The sequence below is a fragment of the Dryobates pubescens genome, chromosome 31 (genome assembly GCF_014839835.1).
Source record: "Dryobates pubescens isolate bDryPub1 chromosome 31, bDryPub1.pri, whole genome shotgun sequence".
NCBI classification, from domain to species: Eukaryota; Metazoa; Chordata; class Aves; order Piciformes; family Picidae; genus Dryobates; species Dryobates pubescens.
The window spans coordinates 8,885,150-8,909,908 of NC_071642.1; the positions used below are offsets into that span (position 1 = coordinate 8,885,150).

General features: G+C 58.1%; 1 protein-coding gene across 2 annotated transcripts in view; it reads right to left on the reverse strand.

Annotated features, from left to right (window-relative positions):
• The window catches only part of GFPT1 (glutamine--fructose-6-phosphate transaminase 1), a 59,873-nt gene that overhangs the window by 17,442 nt on the left and 17,672 nt on the right, over window positions 1-24,759 (reverse strand). For both annotated transcript variants that reach the window (XM_054174875.1, XM_054174874.1), the window contains exons 3-14: window positions 23,819-23,926; window positions 22,344-22,469; window positions 19,758-19,816; window positions 18,414-18,548; window positions 17,087-17,148; window positions 15,993-16,072; window positions 10,555-10,660; window positions 7,307-7,470; window positions 5,820-5,915; window positions 4,940-5,037; window positions 4,018-4,138; window positions 1,919-2,076 (exon numbers count right to left, since the gene is read on the reverse strand). In XM_054174875.1, the coding sequence (XP_054030850.1) occupies window positions 1,919-2,076; window positions 4,018-4,138; window positions 4,940-5,037; window positions 5,820-5,915; window positions 7,307-7,470; window positions 10,555-10,660; window positions 15,993-16,072; window positions 17,087-17,148; window positions 18,414-18,548; window positions 19,758-19,816; window positions 22,344-22,469; window positions 23,819-23,926 (1,313 nt within the window). The remainder of the gene's footprint in view (window positions 1-1,918; window positions 2,077-4,017; window positions 4,139-4,939; window positions 5,038-5,819; window positions 5,916-7,306; window positions 7,471-10,554; window positions 10,661-15,992; window positions 16,073-17,086; window positions 17,149-18,413; window positions 18,549-19,757; window positions 19,817-22,343; window positions 22,470-23,818; window positions 23,927-24,759) is intronic.

A 24,759-nucleotide genomic window follows, 5' to 3' on the forward strand; every position in this document is an offset into this window, starting at 1 on the left:
AGCTCTGCCCAGCAGAGTCTGGTGCAGGCTCTGAGCTACTCTGCTTTGGTGCAGCTGAAGGTTCCACAAGTCCCCAGCAGCTGTGCTAACAATGCTTGAGGTGTTCCTAGCATGTTCCCAAAATGTTCTGGACAACCTTTGGGTGGAAGCTTCTCAAGTTCCTCCTCCATGAGGTAGTGCAGCAGGCTGCCCAGGGAGGTGGCTGAGGCCTCATCCCTGGACATACTCAAGGTGAAGCTTGACAGGGCTCTGAGCAACCTGACCTGCTGGAGGTGACTGCAGAGGGGTTGGACTGGATGAGCTTTGGAGGTCTGTTCCAACCCAACCCATCCTCTGATGCTGTGATTCTATGCAGTGGTAGCTCCCCACCTCAGCAGGGGGGCCACCCTCCTGTGCCCCCACACTGTGCCCCTGGCTGTGTGGGACAAACATCTCATTCAAGAGCTTCCTGTAAGCACACCTTCTGAGTTTTCCATGAGCCAATTCCCCACACTCCAGTGTGGTTTGTGGCTGGGTTTAGGCAACAGCTTGACATCAGCTGCCCTCCAAACAGACCTAAACCAAAGCAGATTTCAGCAGCAGGCAGAACTGCAGCACAGCAAGGTGGCTTCTGCTGTAGCACAGGGAGCCAGAGGCAGCAAGCCCCCCACAGCTGGGGGACACCAGGGCTGGGCTTCTGTTAAAGACCTTTCCTTGAAGACAAAGCTTTCCTCTCACAGCTTCTTAGCAGTTTGCAGTTGGAGGAGATCTTGAGGATCATCCAATCCAACCTTCAACCCAACCCCAGCATGGACACCAAACCATGGCCCCAGCAGCCATGGCCACAGGGTTCTGGAGCACCTCCAGGGATGGGGACTCCACCACCTCCCTGGGCAGCCTGGGCCAGCCCTGACCACTCCTGCAGTGAAGATGTTTTTCCTGCTGTCCAGCCCAAGCCTGCCCTGGCTCAGTTTCAGTCCAGCCACGCTGCTAAGGGCAGCTCCATGCAGTCAGAGTTTCCAGCACCTTGCCTTTCAATTTCCCTTTTCATCTTCAGATCTTAGTTTAAACTCAGTCTGCATCTCACTGGGGGACAGGTTGGACTTGGTGATCTTTGAGGTCTTTTCCAACCTTATTGATTCTGTGATTCAAGACAGTGATGGCCAAGAGGAGACCTCTTTGTTTCCAGGGTTTAAAGTCACTTCTTTACAGACCCTTTTCAAAACTAGAAGGGAGGGAGGGAAACCCCTCTGTGAGACACAGGAAGGTGCTGAGTGCTGCTGGACACGTGGACATTATCCACAGTCATCAACAGCAACCAGATGGAGAGAGGGGATCCTGCCCCTCTGCCCTGGGGAGACCTCACCTGCAGGGCTGTGTCCAGCTGTGGGAACCCCAACACAAGAGAGACCTGGAGCTGAGGGACAGGGTCCAGAGGAGGCCACAAAGAAGATCAGAGGCTGCAGAACCTCTGCTGTGAGGACAGGCTGGGAGAGCTGGGGCTGTTCAGCCTGGAGAAGGCTGCAGGGAGACCTCAGAGCTGCATTTCAGTATCTGCAGAGGACCTACAGGCAGGCTGGGGAGGGACTGCTCAGAAGGGGCTGTGGGGATAGGGCAAGGGGCAATGGTTTGAAACTGGAGCAGGGCAGAGTTGGGTTGGACATCAGCAGAAGCTCTGCACAGGGAGGCTGGGGAGACACTGGCACAGGCTGCCCAGGGCTGGGGCTGAGGCTCCATCCCTGCAGCCATTCAAGCTCAGCCTGGCTGTGTCCCTGGGCAGCCTGCTGCAGCTGGAGCTGTCCCTGCTGCCTGCAGGGGGTGGGGAGGATGCCCCTGGAGGGTCCTTGCAGCCCAGTGCAGACTGTGAGCAGGGCACAGGCCACAGGCAGCACCTTCAGGAGGGGCTGCCATCGGGGAGGGCTCTCAGCTGGCAGCTCACCTTGGTGCTGGCCACGCCGATCTCCGGCCCCGCGTTGATGTGCACGCCGCAGTCGGTCTCCCGCGATATGGAGCTGCCCACGGTGTTGGTGATGCCCACCGTCAGGGCCCCTCTCTCCTTGCAGTACCGCAGCCCCATCAGGGTGTCTGCTGTCTCCCCTGCAAAGACAGGCAGGTACCAAAGCTGAACATCAGGGCTGACAACAGAACAGACCAGGTTGGAGGCGATCAAGATCACCGAGTCCAACCTATCACCCAGCACCACCTGATCAACTAACCCATGGCACCAAGCACCCCATCAAGTCTCCTCCTGAACACCTCCAGTGATGGTGACTCCACCACCTCCCCAGGCAGCCCATTCCAAAGGGCAATCACTCTCTCTGTGTAAAACTTCCTCCTAATCTCCAGCCTAAACCCCCCCTGGCACAGCCTGAGGCTGTGTCCTCTTGTTCTGGTGCTGGGTGCCTGGGAGAAGAGACCAACCCCCACCTGGCTACAACCTGCCTTAAGGTAATTGTAGAGAGCAAGAAGGTCACCCCTGAGCCTCCTCCAGGCTAAGCAACCCCAGCTCCCTCAGCCTCTCCTCACAGGGCTGTGCTCCAGACCCCTCCCCAGCTTCGTTGCCCTTCTCTGGACACCTTCCAGCAGCTCAACCTCCTTCCTAAACTGAGGAGCCCAGAACTGGACACAGGACTCAAGGTGTGGCCTAACCAGTGCTGAGCACAGGGGCAGAATGACCTCCCTGCTCCTGCTGACCACACTGTTCCTGATGCAGGCCAGGATGCCATTGGCCCTCTTGGCTGCCTGGGCACACTGCAGGCTCATGTTCAGCCTACCATCAACCACAACCCCAAGGTCCCTCTCTGCCTGGCTGCTCTCAGCCACTCTGCCCCCAGCCTGTAGCACTGCCTGGGGTTGCTGTGGCCAATGTGCAGAACCTGGCACTTGGATGTGTTCAATGTCCTGCCCTTGACCTCTGCCCATCTGTGCAGCCTGTCCAGGTCCCTCTGCAGAGCCTCTCTACCCTCCTGCAGATCAACTCCTGCCCCCAGCTTGGTGTCACCTGCAAACTTACTGCTGATGGACTCAGTGCCCTCATCCAGATCATCAATGATGAGGGAAACAATCACTGCAGCTCTGCAGTCCCTGCTGGGGTTGTGCACATCAAGGCTGCTCTGATGCCTGAGTGTGTCTCACATCCCACACTGCTCCAAATCTGAGGCACTCTGGCATGCTTGTGTGTGAGCTTCATCTCTTGTGTGGATCCAAAGCCACCACACAGCTCAGGAAGGAGCTGCTGGTGCTCTGGCTACACAACTCCACCTGCTCAGAAGCAGCCATGGATGTGCCCCCCCCGAGGGCTCAGCAGCAGTGGTTCAGCCTTTTGGTGCATGCAATATTTCTTCCCAGAGAAAGGAAACCAAACTGCTGTGACCACAGGCAGGACTCAGCTAAGCACAGCCCTGCCCCAGAAGGAATCAAAGAACCTAGAATTGGTTGGGCTGGAAAAGCCTCTGAGAGCATCCAGCCCAACATCAACCCAACACCACCATGGACACCAAACCACAGCCCCAGGTGCCATGGCCCTGCTTTTCCTGAACACCTCCAGGCATGGGGACTCCACCACCTCCCTGGGCAGCCTGTGCCAATCCCTGACCACTCTTGCAGTGAAGACACTTTTCCTCACCTCCAAACTAACCCTCCCCTGGGGCAACTGGAGGCCATTTCCTCTCCTATCATCCAATACTAGGGAGAAGAGACCAACCCCCCACTATGAAAGAGGTGGAGAACACAGAAAGGCAGCAGGAGGAGAGCTCCTGTCCACACAAGGGCAGCAGGAGGAGAGCTCCTGTCCACACAAAGGCAGCAGGAGGAGAGCTCCTGTCCACACAAAGGCAGCAGGAGGAGAGCTCCTGTCCACACAAAGGCAGCAGGAGGAGAGCTGGGGGGTTTTCCCCATCCCTACTATGCAGGAGCCAAATCCTCCTCTCAAGCACTCTGCTCACAACCCACCCAGCAGGCAGCGGTTGGCCCTGTTGCCTTTTCCCTCCTGAGCAGGACAGAGAAGAGGAGTGAGTGTGTGGTGAGGCAAGAGCATACCTGACTGGCTGAGGAAAAAGCAGACATCATCTCTGAAGACAGGAGTGTTCCTGTCCAGGAAGTCACTGGCCAGTTCCACCATCACAGGTAGCTCAGTCAGCTCCTCCAGAACCTGCCTGGTCTGGAAAGAGAAGATGTCAGGAAGTGACACACTGCACAGTGCTCAGAAGCCCAGCTGTGAAGAGCACAAGAAAGCCTTCTGCTTGCCACACCCTGGAAAATCTGACTCTCAAAAGACTCAGGGAAAATGAGCCCTGGAGCCTGCTCCAATTCCTCAGGATTGCCCACACAAGACACACAAACAGCCCTCTGCAACCTGACCCTGCTGCTGGCACCACAGCCTCTGTGAGGCCAGCTCCTCACACACAGCCTGCTCTAAGTCACTGACAGACCACCCACAGATGCCATGAGAAAAGAACCAAAGAAGGGCTCAGGTTGGAGGGCACCTCAGAGATCATTCAGTTCCAACCCCCTGCCATGGGCAGGGACACCTCCCACCAGCACAGCTTGCTCAAGGCCTCAGCCAGCCTGGCCTTGAACACCCCCAGGCAGGAGGCAGCCACAGCCTCCCTGGGCAGCCTGTGCCAGGCTCTCCCCACCCTCACTCTCAACAATTTCTTCCTCATCTCCACTCTCAGTCTCCCCTCTCCCAGCTCAAAGCCATTGTCCCTCAGCCTGGCACTCCCAGCCCTTGTCCAAAGTCCCTCCCCAGCTCTCCTGGAGCCCTTCAGGCACTGCAAGGCTGCTCTGAGGTCTGCCTGGAGCCTTCTCTTCTCCAGGCTGCACAGCCCCAACTCTCCAAGCCTGGAGGGAGGTTCTGCAGCCTCTGACCATGTTGGTGGCCTCCTGTTCAGCTGCAGTCCCTGCTGAGGCTGCTGCACACCCATGCCTTGGCCCTGCTGAGCCCAGGCCGGGCACTCACCGCCACGCCTGCGTGGTAGCTGGTGCCGCAGGCGATGAGGATCAGGCGGCGACACCGCTGGATCTCCTTGATGTGGTCCTTCAGCCCTCCCAGATTCACTGCAAGCAAAGTCAGGGAGCAAAATCAGCTGGGTTGGGTAGGAGGAGCTGCCCAGATGCCTGGGGCTAGCACACAGCAAGTTACAGTCACCACCAGCCCTGCAAAGCATCACAGGCACCTCGACACCTGTGCGTGGGACCTGGGAGTGCTCCCTGGGATCCACACCCTCCCACACCACCATGACTGACCCTCCCCTGTCACAGAAACAGAGGCCTTTGGGCTGGAAAAGGCCTGTAGGAACATCCAGTCCAACCATTCACCCAGCACCACCCAGCCTGCTGCTAAGCCATGGCCCTCAGCACCACAGCTCCGGGGCTCTGAAAGCCCTCCAGGGACGGAGACTCCACCACTGCCCTGGGCAGCCTGGGCCAGGCCTTGGTAATTTTCTTCCAATACCCAACCTAAGCCTCCCCTGGTACAATGGGAGGCCATTTCCTCTTATCCTGGCCCTTGTTCCCTGGGAGCAGAGCCCAACTCCCACCTGGCTCCAGCCTCCTCTCAAGGAGCTGTAGAGAGCAATGTGGTCTCCTCTCAGCCTCCTCTCCAGGCTCAACCCCCCCAGCTCCCTCAGCTGCTCCTCCCTGGCCCTGTTCTCCAGACCCTTCCCCAGCTCTGTTGCCCTTCTCTGGCCACTCAGTGTCCTTCTGGGAGTGAGAGGCCCAAACCTGACTCCAGGATTCAAAGTGTGGCCTCACCAGTGCCACCTACCTCCCCTGCATCTCCTGTGAATGACCACCAGACACTGAGCTGTCAGCAACAGAGGAGGCTCCTCCTCAGTTACCTGTGTAGTCATCGAAGTTGACTCTTCCTCTCATGGTGTTAACAACAGATTCTGGCTGCTCAAATATTTCCTTCTGCATAAATGAGCTGAAGTTACCTGGAAAAGAAAGAACAGAAACAGCTCAATTAGCAGCAGCACTCCCAGGCCAGTTCCCAGCCAGGGGTGGTTGGGACACTGCCTTCTCCACCACGGCATCAGCTCATCATGGCAGCTAGGGACAAGGCAGTGAAGGGTCAGGCTCTAGGGATCAATCCTGGGAGAAATGGATGCCTCCAAGCAGGAGGAGATGGCCTCAGCCCCAAATTCCTCTTCATTATGCTGTAAGCAGCTAGAGGAGAAGCCCCATGAGATGCAAGAACAACCTGGGCAGCAGAGTACAAGGCCAGGTGCTCAGGCAGGCTGTGGGACTTCTGTTGGAGATACTCCAAGCTGAGCCCCAACCATTGACCCAGCCTAGTCCCAGCATGGATTAAATGCTCCAAGCATTGACCCAGCCTGGTCCCAGCATGGATGAAATGCTCCAAGCATTGACCCAGCCTGGTCCCAGCCTGTATGAAATGCTCCAACCATTGACCCAGCCTGGTCCCAGCCTGTATGAAATGCTCCAACCATTGACCCAGCCTGGTCCCAGCATGGATGAAATGCTCCAAGCATTGACCCAGCCTGGTCCCAGCATGGATGAAATGCTCCAACCATTGACCCAGCCTGGTCCGAGCATGGATTAAATGCTCCAAGCATTGGCCCAGCCTGGTCCCAGCCTGGATGAAATGCTCCAAGCATTGACCCAGCCTGGTCCCAGCATGAATGAAATGCTCCAAGCATTGACCCAGCCTGGTCCGAGCATGGATTAAATGCTCCAAGCATTGACCCAGCCTGGTCCCAGCCTGGATGAAATGCTCCAAGCATTGACCCAGCCTGGCCCCAGCATGGATTAAATGCTCCAACCATTGGCCCAGCCTGGTCCCAGCCTGGATGAAACGCTCCAACCATTGACCCAGCCTGGTCCCAGCCTGGATTAAATGCTCCAAGCATTGACCCAGCCTGGTCCCAGCATGAATGAAATGCTCCAAGCATTGACCCAGCCTGGGTCAAACCAACCATTGGCCCAGCCTGGTCCCAGCATGAATGAAATGCTCCAACCATTGACCCAGCCTGGTCCCAGCCTGGATGAAATGCTCCAAGCATTGACCCAGCCTGGTCCCAGCATGAATGAAATGCTCCAAGCATTGACCCAGCCTGGTCCCAGCATGAATGAAATGCCCCATACACTGACCCAGCCTGCTCCCAGGACAGATCTGGCCATCCTGGGGGGTTCTGCTGGAGTGCAGGACAACCCTTCATGCCCCATCACGCAGGGGCCAACGACTCTCTGATCTCCTCGGTGCCGTTTCTAGCACAGGGACTGCCCCAGCTGCTCTTTTTCCACCCTGCCTCCACTCAGTGAGGCTCTGTGCCTCTACACAAGTGCCCCCCAAAGGCTTTGTTACCCTTCATGATCTGCTGAAGCTCCATCTGCAGGGTCTGGACAGCACGGCCAGGGTGGTCTCCTGCGGTGCGCTTGATCCGGTGGATGGACAGGCGGCCGTCGACCACGGCTGCCACATCATCATCTTCAAGGAAAATCACTCTGTTGGTATGCTCAATGACAGCACTATAAAAGCACACACCAGTGCCATAAGACATTCTCTTCACACACAGAGAGCTCCAGCCCCACTTAAAACCCACACCACACAGCTTCAGCCTCAACCCAGTTCCTTCCTCCTCGCGCTGGAATCTCTGTTGCGGTCAGAGGAGCACTGCGAGGTCCACTCCATGGGGTGGGAAGGGAAAGCACTGAGACCAACATCCCTGCCAGAGCAGGGACACCCAGGGCAGGTCACCCAGGAATGGAAGGGACCTCTCATGGAGCCCAACACCCCTGCCAGAGCAGGGACACCCAGGAATGGAAGGGACCTCTCATGGAGTCCAACACCCCTGCCAGAGCAGGGACACCCAGGAATGGAAGGGACCTCTCATGGAGTCCAACACCCCTGCCAGAGCAGGGTCACCCAGGAATGGAAGGGACCTCTCATGGAGTCCAACTCCCCTGCCAGAGCAGGGTCACCCAGGGCAGGTCACCCAGGAATGGAAGGGACCTCTCATGGAGTCCAACACCCCTGCCAGAGCAGGGACACCCAGGAATGGAAGGGACCTCTCATGGAGTCCAACACCCCTGCCAGAGCAGGGTCACCCAGGAATGGAAGGGACCTCTCATGGAGTCCAACTCCCCTGCCAGAGCAGGGTCACCCAGGGCAGGTCACCCAGGAATGGAAGGGACCTCTCATGGAGTCCAACACCCCTGCCAGAGCAGGGACACCCAGGACAGGTCACCCAGGAATGAGAGGGACCTCTCATGGAGTCCAACATCCCTGCCAGAGCAGGGACACCCAGGGCAGGTCACACAGAACACATCCAGGTGGGTGTGGAACATCTTCAGAGAAGGAGACTCCACAACCTCTCTGGGCAGCCTGCTCCAGGCCTCCAGCACTCTCACAGCAAAGAGTTTTGTCTCTATGTTGAAGCAGAACTTCCTGGGTGCCAGTTTATGCCCACTGCCCCTTGAGTCCAACATCCCTGCCAGAGCAGGGTCACCCAGGGCAGGTCACACAGGACCATCCAGGTGGGTCATGAAAGTCTCCAGAGAAGGAGAGTCCACAGCCTCTCTGGGCAGCCTGCTCCAGGCCTCCAGCAAATTCACACCACAGAACTTTCTCCTCATCTTCAGTTGGAACCTCCTGGGTTCCAGTTGGTGCCTATTGCCCCTTGGCCTGTCCCTGGACACCACTGAAGAGGGACTGGCCCCATCCTGTTGACAGCCACCCTTAAGGTGTTTGCAGAGACACCACAGGATCCCTTCCACCCTTCCATCCCTTCATTGTCAGTGCCTGCTTTCAGAGCAATCTGTGAACTCCCCAGGAGAAGCAGCAAGTGCAGGGATGGGATCCAACTGTTAGGAGCTGGGCAGGAAAGGCAGGAGCTCAGCAGCCTGCCCCAGCACACAGGCTGCTCACCCACAGCTGCAGGCTCCTGCAGTCAGCAGCCACTGTCCCTCCCTGCACCTCCACCTGCCCAGCTGTGGAGCTGGGGGCAGCTTGGCCACTTATTAATGCACCCTCAGACCTGCTCAGAAGCACTGCAGGGGGAAAAGACTATCAGAAACCTTCCCTGCCTGCACTGCACTTGGGGAATGTCAACACAGGAGCTGCCAGTGGGGTTCAGGGTCCTTGCCCAAGTGTCAGCCTGCACCCTGCCAGTTCAGCTCACAGGGGCAGCTGCATTGAGGCACAGCAGCTTCCTGCTTTAGTAGGACCTGCTCTGACCTTGGGCAGTGCACTGAAAAGCTCTAAAACCAGAACACTAAAGACTCTCCAATGTTCCAGTGCTGTCCCCCTGGGCTGGGCACTGGGGAGGCCACAGCTGGAATCCTGGGGTCAGCTTTGGGCCCCTCACTCCCAGAAGGACTTTGAGGGCTGGAGCAGGGCCAGAGAAGGGCAACAGAGCTGGGGAAGGGTCTGGAGAACAGGGCTGGGGAGGAGCAGCTGAGGGAGCTGGAGGGGTTGAGGCTACAGGAGGCTGAGGGAGAGCTCATTGCTCTCTGCAGCTCCTGAGAGGAGGCTGGAGCCAGGTGGGGGTTGGGCTCCTGTCCCAAGGAACAAGTGACAGGACAAAAGGAAATGACCTCAAGTTGTACCAGAGGAGGCTTAGGTTGGATATTAGAAGACTTTTCTTCTCTGAAAGGCTTCTCAAAGCCTGGCCCAGGCTGCCCAGGGCAGTGGTGGAGCCTCCATCCTTGGAGGGGTTCCAGAGCCATGGAGATGTGGTGCTGAGGGATATGGTTTAGCAGCAGGCTGGGCAGTGCTGGGTTAATCACTGCTCTTGAAGGCCTTTTCCAGCCTGAAGGATTCTGTGTTTCTCTGAAGAGGCTCTGCAGACCTTAACCACACCTTGAACAGAAACTCCAAAGCTAATCCTCCTCTGGCTCTTCCAGTGCCACTTATGACAACTGTGTGTGAAGTCATGGCCACAGACACACAACTGACTGGATCCATAAAGAACCCAGAGGCAGCCCAGCTGGGGAAGTGAGATGCAGGGAGGGACCATGGCTGATCACTGCAACAAGGCAGGAACCTGGGGGTGGAATGGATGATCCCCAGAGGTCTATTCCAAGTCCCAGCATGGGACATGATGGAGCAGATCCAGAGGAGGGCCACTAAAATGATCATAGGGCTGGAGAACCTCTGCTGTGAGGACAGGATGAGGCTGTTCAGCCTGGAGCAGAGAAGGCTCCAGAGAGACCTTAGAGCAGCTGCCAGTACCTGAAGGGGGCTACAGGAAGGCTGCAGAGGGACTGTCCCCAAAAGCCTGCAGGGACAGGACCAGGGGCAATGGTTTGAAATGAGAGCAGAGCAGATTGAGATTGGATGTGAGGAACAAGGTCTGCACCAGGAGGCTGCTGGAACACTGCAGCAGGTTGCCCAGGGAGGTGGTTGAGGCTCCATCCCTGGAGAGATTCAGGGTCAGGCTCCACAGGGCTCTGAGCAACCTGCTCCAGTGCAGGATGTCCCTGCTGAGGGCAGGGGGGTTGGCCTGGATGACCTTTGTGGGTCCCTGCCAACCCAAAGGATTCTCTGATCTCTTGTTTAAGGCTTCATCCAGCACATTTCTCTTTGGGCTAACAGACACAGAGCTCCATTACCTAGCATCTGAGGCAAAGTAGTACTCCACAGCCTTCTCCTCCACGGGGAACAGGCAGGTGGTGCTGTCAACACGGGACAGGTTGCAGCTCCCCTTCTTGTCCTTCCCTAGAACACAGGAGGGTTAGGGACCACACACAGAGACCCCTGGAAGGCAGCTGCAGAGTCAGCCTCCAGCAGAGCTCCCAAGGCACAGTACCAACATGAAGCACTCTTCTCATCAGCCTCAGTGGGCATGGGGAATTCAACAGCAGCAGTGAGGAGGGCAGCACAGGAGCACCTGGATCTTTGTTGTGCCCTTGCTCAAGGGTTTTGTGTGCTTGTGAATGAAGTCTGGGAGTGCAGAGCTGTCACTTTAGAGGAAAGCACCAGGGAAACTTCCCAGGCAGGTTGCTGTGTGGTTCCACCAGAAGGCAATCCAAGCTGCTTTAGGAGCAGCCACAGCTGCCAGCCCTTCCCCAGGTGGATCTGTTCTGTGTATCATCAAATCACAGCATGGCTCAGGCTGGAAGGGACCTCAGAAATCATCTATTCCACTCCCCCTGCCATGGGCCTCTCAGCTACACTCAGCTGCTCAAGGCCTCATCCAGCCTGGCCTTCAACACCCCCAGGCAGGAGGCAGCCACAGCCTCCCTGGGCAGCCTGGGCCAGACTCTCACCACCCTCACACTGAACAACTTCTTCCTCAGCTCCACTCTGCTCTGCCTCAGCTTCAAACCATTCCCTTGGCCTGGCTCTAGACACCCTCAGGAGAAGTCTCTCTGCAGCCTTGCTGCAGGATCCCTTCAGGTCCTGGCAGGCAGCTCTGAGGTCCCCCTGGAGCCTTCTCCTCTGCAGGCTGCACAGCCCCAGCTCCCTCAGCCTGTGCTCACAGCAGAGCTGCTGCAGCCCTTGGATGATCTGGGCTCCTGCTTCCCTGAGGCTGTCAGAATTGCTCTTTCTTTGTCCATTATTCCCAGCACTGAGGAAATCCTCTCCTAGCTGCCACCTGTGCAGCCACCCTGCTCCACTGAGTGCTGCCTGATGCAACCCAAACAGCCTCTGGCTGGCACAGAGCAGGAAATCTATTACCAAGGACCCAGCATTGCTCCTGAGCTATCAAACACAACCAACTCATCCTGATCCACAACTGGTACAGCTGCTGCCAGGGATGGATGGAGGTGCACTGAAGGGCACAGGACTAGGGGGCAACCTCTGACACTCTTGTGCTGAGCTTTTACAACTGTGTTGCACCAGGGATCCTTTGGAAGCACTCTGGCAGCTACAGACTCACCACATCCCAGCATGGTGGGCATTGGAAGGGACCCCTGGAGAGCATCCAGTCCAGCCCCCTGCTCCAGCAGGGCACCCACAGCAGCTTGTCCAGGATCACAATGGCCAGGGGGGGTTGGGAGCTCTCCCCAAAAGGGTTTGAAAGTCTCCAGAGAAGGAGAGTCCACAACCTCTCTGGGCAGCCTGCTCCAGGCCTCCAGCACCCTCACACCACACAACTTTCTCCTCCTCTCCAGGTGGCACCTCCTGGGTTCCTGTTTGTGCCCCTTGGCCTGTCCCTGAGCACCACTGAGCAGAGTCTGGCCCAAGCCTCTTCCCCCCAGCCTATGGCTCTTGCTGATCCCCTCTGGGGCTGCTCTTGTCCAGGCTCAACAGCCCCAGGTCCCTCAGCCTCTCCTCCCAAACCCCAACACTCTACCTCCTCTTAAACTGCAGGCAGTACTTATTGGTGGCCAAGCTCATTGGGAATGCAGCTGAGGACCAAACCAGCTACTGCTCAGCACTGAGCTCTGCCAGGATCCTTTGCCAGTCCTTGTGCTCAGTGTGGTAAGGGCTGGGGGTGTGCTATCCCAGCACACCACAACTGCTGCTGAAGAAAAACCACACTGGAGTTAGCCTGGGACAGATTTGTTCCCTGAGCTCTGCTGTTTCACCTGCTGGACACTGAGCTGGTTCAGTCATGGAGCTCAGGTTTAGATTGGTGCTTCTGCAAACTGAAATGTGAAGTGACAAATAAAGACTGTGGAGTGGAAACCCAATCCTGTGAAGCAAATACTGTGAGGAAAAGAACTCTGCTTTCATGTTGATACTCAGTGAGAAGGTTCCACTCAACCACCAGTTCAGAGCCCTCCACTCCAGTCCCTGAGCCAGGAAATGAGGCCAACATGTTTGAGCTGAGACAGGCCAGACTGATTTGCTGCTGAGAAAGGACAGAGCCAAGGTGCTAGTGGCCACTCCCCACCAGAAGCGTCCCCCTGTGATCAGAACATGCAAATCTGGCTGCTCAGAACAGATCACCTCCCTGCATTGCCTTTATTATGTGGTTTTGCTTTCCTGTGTCACAGACCCTAGCCTGGGGCAGGAGCTGGAGCAGCTTCTTGCTGTGCACACACTCAGGCACTGGCCCTGGATCACAGGATGGGCTGGGCTGGGCTGCAAGAGACCTCCAAAGCTCATCCAGTCCAACCACTTGCAGTCAGCAGGGACATCCTCCACTAGATCAGGTTGCTCTGAGCCCTGTGGAGCCTCACTGTGAATATCTCTAGAGATGGGGCCTCAAGCACCTCCCTGGGCAACCTGCTGCAGTGTTCCAGCACCCTCATGACCAAGGAGTGCTGACCAGCCACACTGACCATTATCAGCCAGAGACAGCTCTGTGATCAATAGCTTTGGCTACAGATTGCCCATTGCTCACCTGGACCACTGCTCCACAGCACCTGCCTCTGCCTCACTGGAATTCAGAACTCATAGAATCACAGAACTGTCAGGGCTGGATGGGACCTCAAGGCTCAGCCAGTTCCAACCCCCTGCCATGGCCAGGGACACCTCACACTCCAGCAGGCTGCTCACATCCAGCCTCAACCCCAACTCTCTCAGGCTGCCCTCACAGCAGAGCAGCTCCAGCCCTCTGCTCCTCCACGTGGCCCTTCTCTGGACACCTTCCAGCACCTCCAGATCCTCCCTGTAATAAAGGTTCCAGAAGTGGACACAGAGCTCTAGGTGAGGTCTCACCAGAGTGGGAGAATAACCTCCCTGGCCCTGCTGGCTACACAACAGTGACAGAAAGGAGAATGGAGGCAGGTCTGGTACAAAATGGGCAGGGGGCAGAACCTCAGCAAAGCTTCAGTGCTGTGAAAGCTGAGGATGCTGCTTCCCAGAGCCCCAGGGGACTGAGGCAACCTGACTTCAGAATCTGACTGAACACTTCACACTGACCCCAAGGGAGGCAGGATGGTAAACAGAAACAAAAGCAGAATGGCTCAGGCTGGAAGGGACCTCAGAGCTCATCTCCTCCAACCCCCTGCCATGGGCAGGGACAGCTCTCAACTACACTCAGCTGCTCAAGGCCTCATCCAGCCTGGCCTTCAACACCCCCAGGCAGGAGGCAGCCACAGCCTCCCTGGGCAGCCTGTGCCAGGCTCTCCCCACCCTCACACTGAACAACTTCTTCCTCAGCTCCACTCTAACCCTGCTCTGCCTCAGCTTCAAACCATTCCCCCTTGGCCTGGCTCTAGACACCCTCAGGAGAAGTCCCTCTGCAGCCAGTGCCCAGGAGGAAGGAAGTGGCTCTGTGACAACCTGACCTCCTGAAGGGAGGGGAGCACTGGGACTGGGATTGTTAGCAGCCTCCTATAAGGGATCCCTCCATGGTTTGAGGTTTGGGGGGTTTTAAGGTAATTTACTGTTTGCTTCTGCTGTGGAGCAGCAGGGAGCACCCAGCACAACCTGCAGGGGGCTGCCTGCAGTGCTGCTGTTTTGTCTCTTTCCTGATCCAGAAGGAATTCTGATTGTCCCACTTGCTCTGCTCCACTCCCCTGGAAGCAACAACCACATATTAAAGAGCCCATGCACATCTGATTCCTCTCCTCAGGCACTGCAGGATTTGCCTGCCAGCTCAAGCAGTAGATTGGTTTGGGGTTTTTTTTTCCCCCTCTCTCTAGCAGGCACCTTCCTCCTTTTTGATGGATATTCCATCAAAAGAATGATCCATAGATTGGACAGCTGGAAGTGCAGGTGGGGGGAAAAAAACACAGACAAAACTTCAGACAATCAGTGAAAACCAAACCAAAGCCCAGTTCCACAAACAGAGGATCACTGCTGATTGCCAACCATCAACCAAGAGGGAATGTGGACAAAGCTTACTGGGATTAGTCTTCAGGGAAGCTTCCTCCAGTCCGTGAGCTCGTCCAGTCCAACCCTTCTCTAGCTCTGCCCAGGCTGAGGCTAAACCATGGCCCTCAGCACCACCTCTCTGTGTGCCTTAAACACCTCCAGGGATGGGGATTCCACCACTGCCCTGGGCAGCCCCCGGGCCGGCGCCGCGCAGGGGCAGAGGGGCAGCCCCCGGGCCAGTGCTTGACAGCTCTTTGTGAAGAAGTTTCTTCTGATGCCCAACCTAAACCTCCCCTGGGGCAGCTTGAGGCTGTTTCCTCTTGTCCTGTTGCTTGTTCCTTGGGAGCAGAGCCCAGCCCCCACCTGGCTCCAGCCTCCCCTCAGGAGCTGCAGAGAGCAATGAGCTCTCCCTCAGCCTCTTCTGCTCCAGCCTCAACCCCCCCGGCTCCCTCAGCTGCTCCTCCCCAGCCCTGTTTCTCCAGACCCTTCCCCAGCTCTGTTTCCCTTCTCTGGACACTCCAGCCCCTCAAGGTCCTTCTTGGAGTGAGGTCCCTCAGCTGCTCCTCACTTGGTTTCTGTTCATGTCACATTGCAGTGAGCTACCCCCAGCAGCCCCAGCAGCAGTGAGAAGAGCAGCAACAGCCAAGTCCTGCCCACTGCAGTGCCCTGAGAGCCTGCCCAGTGCCCAGCAACTGGGTTCAGGCTCTGACAAAGAGAAGCCATGGGATAACTCTCAGCCCCTTTTCATTTCCAAGGCTGTAAGTGTTTGTTCTCCAGTGCTGAAAGACAGCAGAGAGAAGGATGGGCAGACAACAGACTGCCAGCCCAAGGGGAACAGCCTTCTACTGCTTGCAAACTATGCTGGGGCAGGAGGGGAAAGGTTTGTGAGAGTGAAAAGCTGCAGCCTGTGATGCAAGGGCTCGGAAACACAAGGCCATGGGGGCCAGCATGCCACACACAAGCTCTGAAATGAAGTTCATCTGAGTTCAGCTGGAATCTTAATGTTATCCTAACTGAACTACTTCTTGCACCAGGCTGGGGCTTCCCTTGCACAGGGAGGGGGTTCCCTGCAAGCACTGAGCATTACAGCTGTCACTGTGAAGCTAAACCCCAGCTGGAGGGGCAGGGTGGCACAGCAGCAGGTGGTTAAAAACTTCCTTAACCCCCCCTGAAACCTCTGCTCAAGCATGGCTGAATTTCCAGATGGAGCCTTACAAGGGTACTTGTGCAGGGCAGAGCACACAGGGAGGTGCTGAGTGCTGGTGTGAGGGGGCAGGATGGGGCTCCTGCCGGGGAGGGAGGGAGGGAGGGAGGGAGAGAGGGAGCTGGCACTCACCGGTGCGGTAGAGGATGGGGATGTGGTCGGTGGAGAGCTTGTGCTCGCTCCGCACTCCGATCAGCAGGGGGCTGCCTCGCCTGCGAGAGACACAGTTACAGACTCGGAGAGCCACAGCCCCTGGCCTGAAGGGGCTGCTGCTGCCCAGCGCAGCAACGAACCCGACCACAGCACAGCAAGCTGCCCCCAGCCCAGCTGGAGGTGCTGCATACAGAGGAGGCCACAAAAGAACCACAGAATTGTCAGGGCTGGAAGGGACCTCAAGGCTGAGCCACTTCCAACCCCCCTGCCATGGCAGGGACACCTCACACCACAGCCACCTCCAGCCTGGCTGCAAACACCTCCAGGCAGCAGGCTTCCACCACCTCCCTGGGCAACCTGTGCCAGGCTCTCACCACCCTCCTGGGGAACAACTTCTTCCTCACAGCCAATCTGAATCTCCCCATTTCTATTGTGTTTCCATCCCCCCCAGTTCCTGACACCCTGCAAAGTCCCTCCCCAGCTTTCTTGGAGCCCCCTGCAGATCCTGGAAGGCCACAATTAGGTCTCCTGGGAGCCTTCTCCTCTCCAGACTAAACAACCCCAACTCTCTGTCTGTCTCCACAGCAGAGCAGCTCCAGCCCTCTGCTCATCCTCGTGGCCAAAGGATCTCTGGATAAACTCAAGCTAAGCACACCCAGGAGCCTGTCTCAAGTTTAGCTGAAACTCTGCAAGAGGAACTGCAAAGCCAAGGGCAGCAGGGCAGGAGCAGAGTGGCTTCTGCCCACTGGATGCATCTGCAGCTCTCAGCACCAGAGCTGCCAGCTTGTGCTGGGCACAGCAGCCTGGGGGGTGCTGCCCATCCAAAGTGGAGAAGAAAACCTGAATCCAAGTCAAAGAGAGGTCTGGGCCACCCCAGACCCCACTGGCAAACACAAAGGACAAGATTAAAACCACCAGGGAAAGCTGTTGCAGCCCAGCTGTGACAAGAGCCACCCCCAGGGCAGCACAGAGATTACAACCACCTCTGCTCCACCACCTGCTGAGCTGGGGGGGACAAGGAAAGCAACTCAGAGGGTGCAGCTAGAATGGTTTCCCCCCACAGCCATACCCACCTGGTGCCAACTGCTTGGCCTGGATAGTGAACACTTTTGAAGACCAGGGCAAAAGCACCTTCCTGGAAGAAGAGGAACAGAAGGGATTTAACCCTTGGGTGGAGGCCTGGGGCAGCACTGCAGGAGCCCCAGCACCAGTGAGGGCTTCTGACCAGAAGGGTCCACAGCTGTCTTCAGAGCCACCACAAGCTCCAGGCACCTCAACCTGCCAAGTGTCCCTCCCCTGAGCCTGGGTAGTCCACACCTAACCACTGCAGGAGGCTTCTGAGCTGCCAGACACTGCACTCAGACACCACCAGTGCCCTGCAGTGCTCCCAGGGCTCTGCATTACTCTCAGGGCTCTGCACTGCCCCTGCACCAGCTCAATGAGCTCAGAGGGCAGCAAGGGGGCTCCAAAGGCAAAGGAATCACCAAAGCCTCAAGGGAAGGGGTTGGGGGATGTCTGCTCAAGTGGTGCCACCAAACAGCTGAGCCACTGCAGCCTGCCAGCCAAACGTGCCCTTGGCCTGCTGCTGCTGCAGCTCCTGCCCAGGGAGCAGCTGAAAAAGCAGCTCCAGAAGGGGGCTGCCTGCTGCTCCTGAGCCCAGCTTGGCTGAGCTGCCCCAGGGAGGCTCAGGCTGTGCAGAGCAGCTCCCACAAGGAGCTCTTCTGCAGGGAGCTTTGGGGAGCACCTACAGCAGCCACTGCTGGTCACTGTGCCAGCCAGCTGCCAGCCCCTGCCCACCACTCAGCACAGCAGCCACAGCTCCAGGTGCTGCCACAGCTCCAGAGGGAGGTGTCTGGCACACGAGTGTGGGCTAATGGTAGAACAAAAATGAGTGCATGGCAGAGGGAGGGAGACCAAAGCCACTGCTGAGCATGTGCCAGGCTACCCTGGGTGGCACAGGAGGCATTTCTGGGGTCTGTCTGTCCTGGGGTGTCTGTCTGTCCCCTGCACCCAGCCCAGCTCCCATCGTTCACAGATGTTGCATTCTTTAGTTGAACTCCAAACCATTCACAGCTTAGCAGGGAGGTTTGCAGCTCTTCTTTCAGGGAGCCACAGACTGGGGTGGGTTGGAAGGAACCTGGAAGCTCATCCAGCTCCAACCCCCTGCCATGGCCAGGGACACCTCCCACCAGCCCAGCTTGCTCAGGGCCTCAGCCAGCCTGGTCTTCAACACCCCCAGGCAGGAGGCAGCCACAGCCTCCCTGGGCAGCCTGTGCCAGGCTCTCCCCACCCTCGCTCTCAACAATTTCTTCCTCATCTCCAGCCTCAATCTGCTCTGTCCCAGCTCAAAGCCATTGTCCCTCAGCCTGTGCCCACCAGCCCCTGTCAGAAGCCCTTTACCAGCTGCTGGATCACCCTCTCCACCAGGGTGGTGAAGCTGATGTCGTCGCTGTCCCTGTTGTCATACATGTACTTGACCAGCTTGGCGATGCTCTCCGTGTCCGTCTCCGACTCGAAGTCGTAGCCCTTGCTCTCCTGCAGGCACAGCCCCGTGGTGACAGGCCCTGCCCCCATGGCCCCTGCCCCCCTCAGCTCCCCTGGTACCAGCCCCTGCCCCCATGGCCCCTGCCCCCCTCAGCTCCCATGGCACCAGCCCCTGCCCCCATGGCCCCTGCCCCCCTCAGCTCCCATGGTACCAGCCCCTGCCCCCATGGCCCCTGCCCCCCTCAGCTCCCCTGGTACCAGCCCCTGCCCCCTGCCCCCCTCAGCTCCCCTGGTACCAGCCCCTGCCCCCATGGCCCCTGCCCCCCTCAGCTCCCATGGCACCAGCCCCTGCCCCCCACGCTCCCTGCCCCCCTCAGCTCCCCTGGTACCAGCCCCTGCCCCCATGGCCCCTGCCCCCCTCAGCTCCCCTGGTACCAGCCCCTGCCCCCATGGCCCCTGCCCCCCTCAGCTCCCCTGGTACCAGCCCCTGCCCCCATGGCCCCTGCCCCCCTCAGCTCCCCTGGTACCAGCCCCTGCCCCCCACGCTCCCTGCCCCCCTCAGCTCCCATGGTACCAACCCCTGCCCCCATGGCCCCTGCCCCCCTCAGCTCCCCTGGTACCAGCCCCTGCCCCCATGGCCCCTGCCCCCCTCAGCTCCCCTGGTACCAGCCCCTGCCCCCCATGCCCCCTGCCCCCCTCAGCTCCCATGGTACCAGCCCCTGCCCCCCACGCTCCCTGCCCCCCTCAGCTCCCCTGGTACCAGCCCCTGCCCCCCACACCCCCTGCCCCCCTCAGCTCCCATGGCACCAGCCCCTGCCCCCCACGCTCCCTGCCCCCCTCAGCTCCCCTGGTACCAGCCCCTGCCCCCCATGCCCCCTGCCCCCCTCAGCTCCCATGGTGGGGATGTGAGGGGGGGGTGAGTGCAAGAGCAGCAGTGGGGGCACAGTGCAGTGAGTGGGGGCAGGAGTGAAGGGGTGAGGGGAGTGTGTGAAGTGGGAGTGAGGGGGGAGAGCAAAGGGGGGTGAGAATATAGAGGAGAGGTGGGTGGGAGAGTGAGGAGGGGGAGGGTGAGGCAGGCAGGGACCTGGGTGAGAATGTCCTCATATAGGAGAGCTGGAGTGGGAGTATGTGAGAGTGAGTGCACAGACCTGAGTGGGGGAACGTGAGGGGAGTGGGAAGAGGAGCTGGGGAGGGTGAGGAGGAAGGGAGACAGGAGAGCAGGCGTGGGGGAGGGAGCCAGCCACGGCCGGGGGCACTCACCAGGAACTTCCGCAGGTCCTTGTAGTTGGTGATGATGCCATTGTGGATGACAATGAACTCTGGGGACAGAGCAGAGCCCTGCTCAGCCCTGCCACCAGCCCTGGCAGCAAGTGCCCACAGCCAGCAGCTTTGCTGTGTGCTGAGCCCAGCTCAACAGAGCCAAGAGAAGAGTTTCTCTCTTGTGATGCCCTTGCTCTGCCCTGGCTGGCAGCAGCAGCAGCTCACAGCCACCTGGGTGGGACCAGGCCTGTGAGAGCCTGAACAGCTTCGGGATGGAGGCCCTGAAGTAGTTCCCAGCCCAGTTTAACCCCACAGCCCTGCTGCCAGCTCAGCACTGCAGCACCCAGGGCAGCCACAACAATGCCTGCCCAGCAGCAGCACACAGCAGCTCCCTCCCTGCAGAGCTGACTGGGACCAACCAGAAATAAATAGGAAAAAAGCAAACCCTGGACAAACTTCCCCTCCAAAGAAGAGCCTCAGTTCTGACCATCCCCTGCCACCCCCTGGTTCCCCCTGCCCAGCAGTGCCCACACACCCACTGAGCCTCTACTAATCCCCATCCTGCCTGAGCTCCCTCCCCATGCTGAGCACACCCCATGGCCAGGAACCAAGCCCACATCCTCCAGCTTCACAGGAGCAGCAGCAGGGCCTGCAGCAAACTCCTCACCCTGGCTCCAGCCACCCCTCCTCGCAACACACAAGGCAGTGGAGTCATAGAATTGCCAGGGTTGGAAGGGACCTCAAGGATCAGCCAGTTCCAACCCCCTGCCATGGCCAGGGACATCTCCCCACCAGCCCAGGCTGCTCAAGGCTCTTCCAAGCCTGGCCTCCAACACCTCCAGGGAGGAGGCAGCCACAGCCTCCCTGGGCAACCTGTGCCAGGCTCTCCCCACCCTTATGGGGAAGAATTTCTTCCTAACATCCAATCTGAATCTCCCCACTTCTAGTTTTGCTCCATTCCCCCCAGTCCTATCACTCTCTGATCCCCTAAGAAGTCCCTCCCCAGCTTTCTTGGAGCTCCCTCCAGACACTGGAAGGCCACCAGAAGGTCTCCTGGGAGTTTCTCCTCTCCAGACTGCACAACCCCAACTCTCAGTCTGTCTCCACAGCAGAGCAGCTCCAGCCCTCTGCTCATCTTCATGGCTCTTCTCTGGACACATCCAGGGTCAGATGGAGGAACCTGGAAGCTCCAGGCCTGGCAGCCTGACCTCAGTGCCAGGGAAAGTGATGGAGCAGATTATCCTGGGGGCAATAACTGCACTCCTGAAGGATGGCCAAGGGCTCAGGCCCAGCCAGCATGGATTTAGGAAGGGCAGGTCCTGCCTCTCCAGCCTGATCTCCTTCTGTGCCCAGGTGACTGCCTGGTGGATGTGGGGCAGGCTGTGGATGTGCTCTGCCTGGACTTCAGCAAGGCCTTTGACACCGTGCCCCACAGCAAACTCCTGGCCAAGCTGTCAGCCCCTGGCTGGGACAGCAGCTCTGAGTTGGGTTAGGAACTGGCTGGAGGCTGAGCCCAGAGAGTGGTGGTGAATGGTGCCACAGCCAGCTGGCAGCCAGGCACCAGTGGTGTGCCCCAGGGATCAGTGCTGGGCCCCAGCCTCTTTAACATCTTCACTGATGATCTGGATGAGGGGGTTGAGTCAGTCATCAGCAAGTTTGCAGATGACACCAAGTTGGGAGCAGGAGTTGATCTGTTAGAGGGCAGAAGGGCTCTGCAGAGGGACCTCAACTGACTGGACAGATGGGCAGAGGCCAACAGGATGGCATTCAACAAGTGCCAGGGGCTGCACTTTGGCCACAGCAACCCCATGCAGAGCTACAGGCTGGGGTCAGAGAGACGTGGGGGTGCTGATTGACAGCTGCCTAAACATGAGCCAGCAGTGTGCCCAGGGGGCCAAGAAGGCCAAGGGACTCCTGGGCTGCATCAGGAACAGTGTGGCCAGCAGGAGCAGGGAAGTCCTTGTGCCCCTGGACTCTGCATTGGTTAGGCCACACCTTGAGTCCTGTGTCCAGTTCTGGGCCCCTCAGTTTCAGAAGGACATTGAGAGACTTGAAGGTGTCCAGAGAAGGGCAACAAGGCTGGGGAGAGGCCTTGAGCACAGCCCTGTGAGGAGAGGCTGAGGGAGCTGGGGTTGCTTAGCCTGGAGAAGAGGAGGCTCAGGGGAGACCTCATTGCCCTCTACAACTCCCTGAAAGGTGGTTGCAGCCAGGTGGGGGTTGGTCTCTTCTCCCAGGCAAGCAGCACCAGAACAAGAGGACACAGTCTCAAGCTGTGCCAGGGGAGGTTTAGGCTGGAGGTGAGGAGAAAGTTCTTCATGGAGAGAGTCATTTGTCATTGGGATGTGCTGCCCAGGGAGATGGTGGAGTCCCCATCCCTGGAGGTGTTCAAGAGGGGATTGGATGTGGCACTTGGTGCCATGGTCTAGCCATGAGGTCTGTGGGGACAGCTTGGACTCGATGATCCTCGAGGTCTCTTCCAACCTTGGTGATACTGTGATAGTGTGATCCTGTGATATCAGTGGAGGTGGCAGCAAGCTCCTCCCAGGCTGCAGGGCCTGGGGGGGCTGCAGCAGGGCAGGCACTCACCGTTGTTCTTGTCTGAGCGCTGGGGGTGGCTGTTGATGGGGTTGGGCTCCCCGTGGGTGGCCCAGCGAGTGTGGGCGATGCCCAGGTGCACATCAAACTCGATGTCCAGGTCCATGTCCTGTTGCTCTGCAGCAGAAGCAGGAGAAGTTCTTAGCACCAAAGGGTTGTGCCTACCCCCTCCAGGGGCACAAGGCAGCAGTGCTGCCAGGGGAGCAGAACCAAAGCCCCCCAAGCACAAAGTGAGCTTCCAGGGGGAGCAGAACCAAAGCCCCCCAAGCACAAAGTGAGCTTCCAGGGGAGCAGAACCAAAGCCCCCCAAGCACAAAGTGAGCTTCCAGGGGGAGCAGAACCAAAGCCCCCCAAGCACAAAGTGAGCTTCCAGGGGGAGCAGAACCAAAGCCCCCCAAGCACAAAGTGAGCTTCCAGGGGAGCAGAACCAAAGCCCCCCAAGCACAAAGTGAGCTTCCAGGGGGAGCAGAACCAAAGCCCCCCAAGCACAAAGTGAGCTTCCAGGGGGAGCAGAACCAAAGCCCCCCAAGCACAAAGTGAGCTTCCAGGAGAGCAGAACCAAAGCCCCCCAAGCACAAAGTGAGCTTCCAGGGGGAGCAGAACCAAAGCCCCCCAAGCACAAAGTGAGCTTCCAGGGGGAGCAGAACCAAAGCCCCCCAAGCACAAAGTGAGCTTCCAGGGGAGCAGAACCAAAGCCCCCCAAGCACAAAGTGAGCTTCCAGGGGGAGCAGAACCAAAGCCCCCCAAGCACAAAGTGAGCTTCCAGGGGAGCAGAACCAAAGCCCCCCAAGCACAAAGTGAGCTTCCAGGGGGAGCAGAACCAAAGCCCCCCAAGCACAAAGTGAGCTTTCAGGGGATTGAGAGCTCAGGTGCAGGGCAGGGACCTCCCTGCACTCCTCACCCCACCCAAAGGGAGAACAACATGAAGAGGGAGTCCAGCCTCAGCTTTATTCATGGAGTCACAGAATGGGGTGGGTTGGAAGGGACCTTAAAGATCATCCAGTTCCAACCCTCTGACACAGCCAAGGTCACCTCCCACCAGCCCAGGCTGCTCAAGGCTCATCCAGCCTGGCCTTGAACACCTCCAGGGAGGAGGCAGCCACAGCCTCCCTGTTCCAGTCTCTCCTCACCCTCACTCTCAAGAATAGGATGAGGGACAATGGCTTTGAGCTGGGACAGAGCAGACTGAGACTGGACATGAGGAAAAAATTCTTGAGTGTGAGGGTGGGGAGAGCCTGGCACAGGCTGCCCAGGGAGGCTGTGGCTGCCTCCTGCCTGGAGGTGTTCCAGGCCAGGCTGGCTGAGGCCTTGAGCAGCCTGGGCTGGTGGGAGGTGTCCCTGCCCATGGCAGGGGGCTGGCAGTGGATGAGCTTTAAGAATCCTTCCAACCCAACCACTCAGTGAATCTATGAAGGAGAACATTTCAGGGGAGGAGAGCAGGTAAGGAAGAAGGAAACAATACTTACTGTGAACCTCTTCATCCAGAGCCTTCACCTTGCCCTTCTGTTTGATGAGATGAATCTTGCAGGCATTGGCTTCCCAGTCTTTGTCATTCCCACCATCCACTCCCACTCCTAAGCACCAGAAGAGAAGATGAAGGAAGTGTGAGGAGCAGCAAGGAGATTCCAGGATTTCAGTTGAAGCAATACTCCCCACTGGTGTTTTAACAGTGCCCTTTTTCCACAAAGCTGACCCTCCAAACAAAGGGCAACAAACCCCTTAGGAGCCATCCTTAGGTGTTCTTAAAGCCAGGACACTGAAAGCTAACCCAAGCCTCTGACCTCAGGACCACACAGTCTCACAGTATCACCAAGGTTGGAAGAGACCTCAAAGATCATCGAGTCCAACCTGTCCCCACAGACCTGATGGCTAAACCATGGCACCAAGTGCCACATCCAATCCCCTCCTGAACACCCCCAGGGATGGGGACTCCACCACCTCCCTGGGCAGCACATCCCAATGACAAATGACTCTCTCCATGAAGAACTTTCTCCTCACCTCCAGCCTAAACCTCCCCTGGCACAGCTTGAGACTGTGTCCTCTTGTTCTGGTGCTGCATGCCTGGGAGAAGAGACCAACCCCCACCTGGCTGCAACCACCTTTCAGGGAGTTGTAGAGGGCAATGAGGTCTCCCCTGAGCCTCCTCCTCTCCAGGCTAAGCAACCCCAGCTCCCTCAGCCTCTCCTCACAGGGCTGTGCTCAAGGCCTCTCCCCAGCCTTGTTGCCCTTCTCTGGACACCTTCAAGTCTCTCAATGTCCTTCTGAAACTGAGGGGCCCAGAACTGGACACAGGACTCAAGGTGTGGCCTAACCAATGCAGAGTCCAGGGGCACAATGACTTCCCTGCTCCTGCTGGCCACACTGTTCTTGATGCAGGCCAGGATGCCCTTGGCCCTCTTGGCCCCCT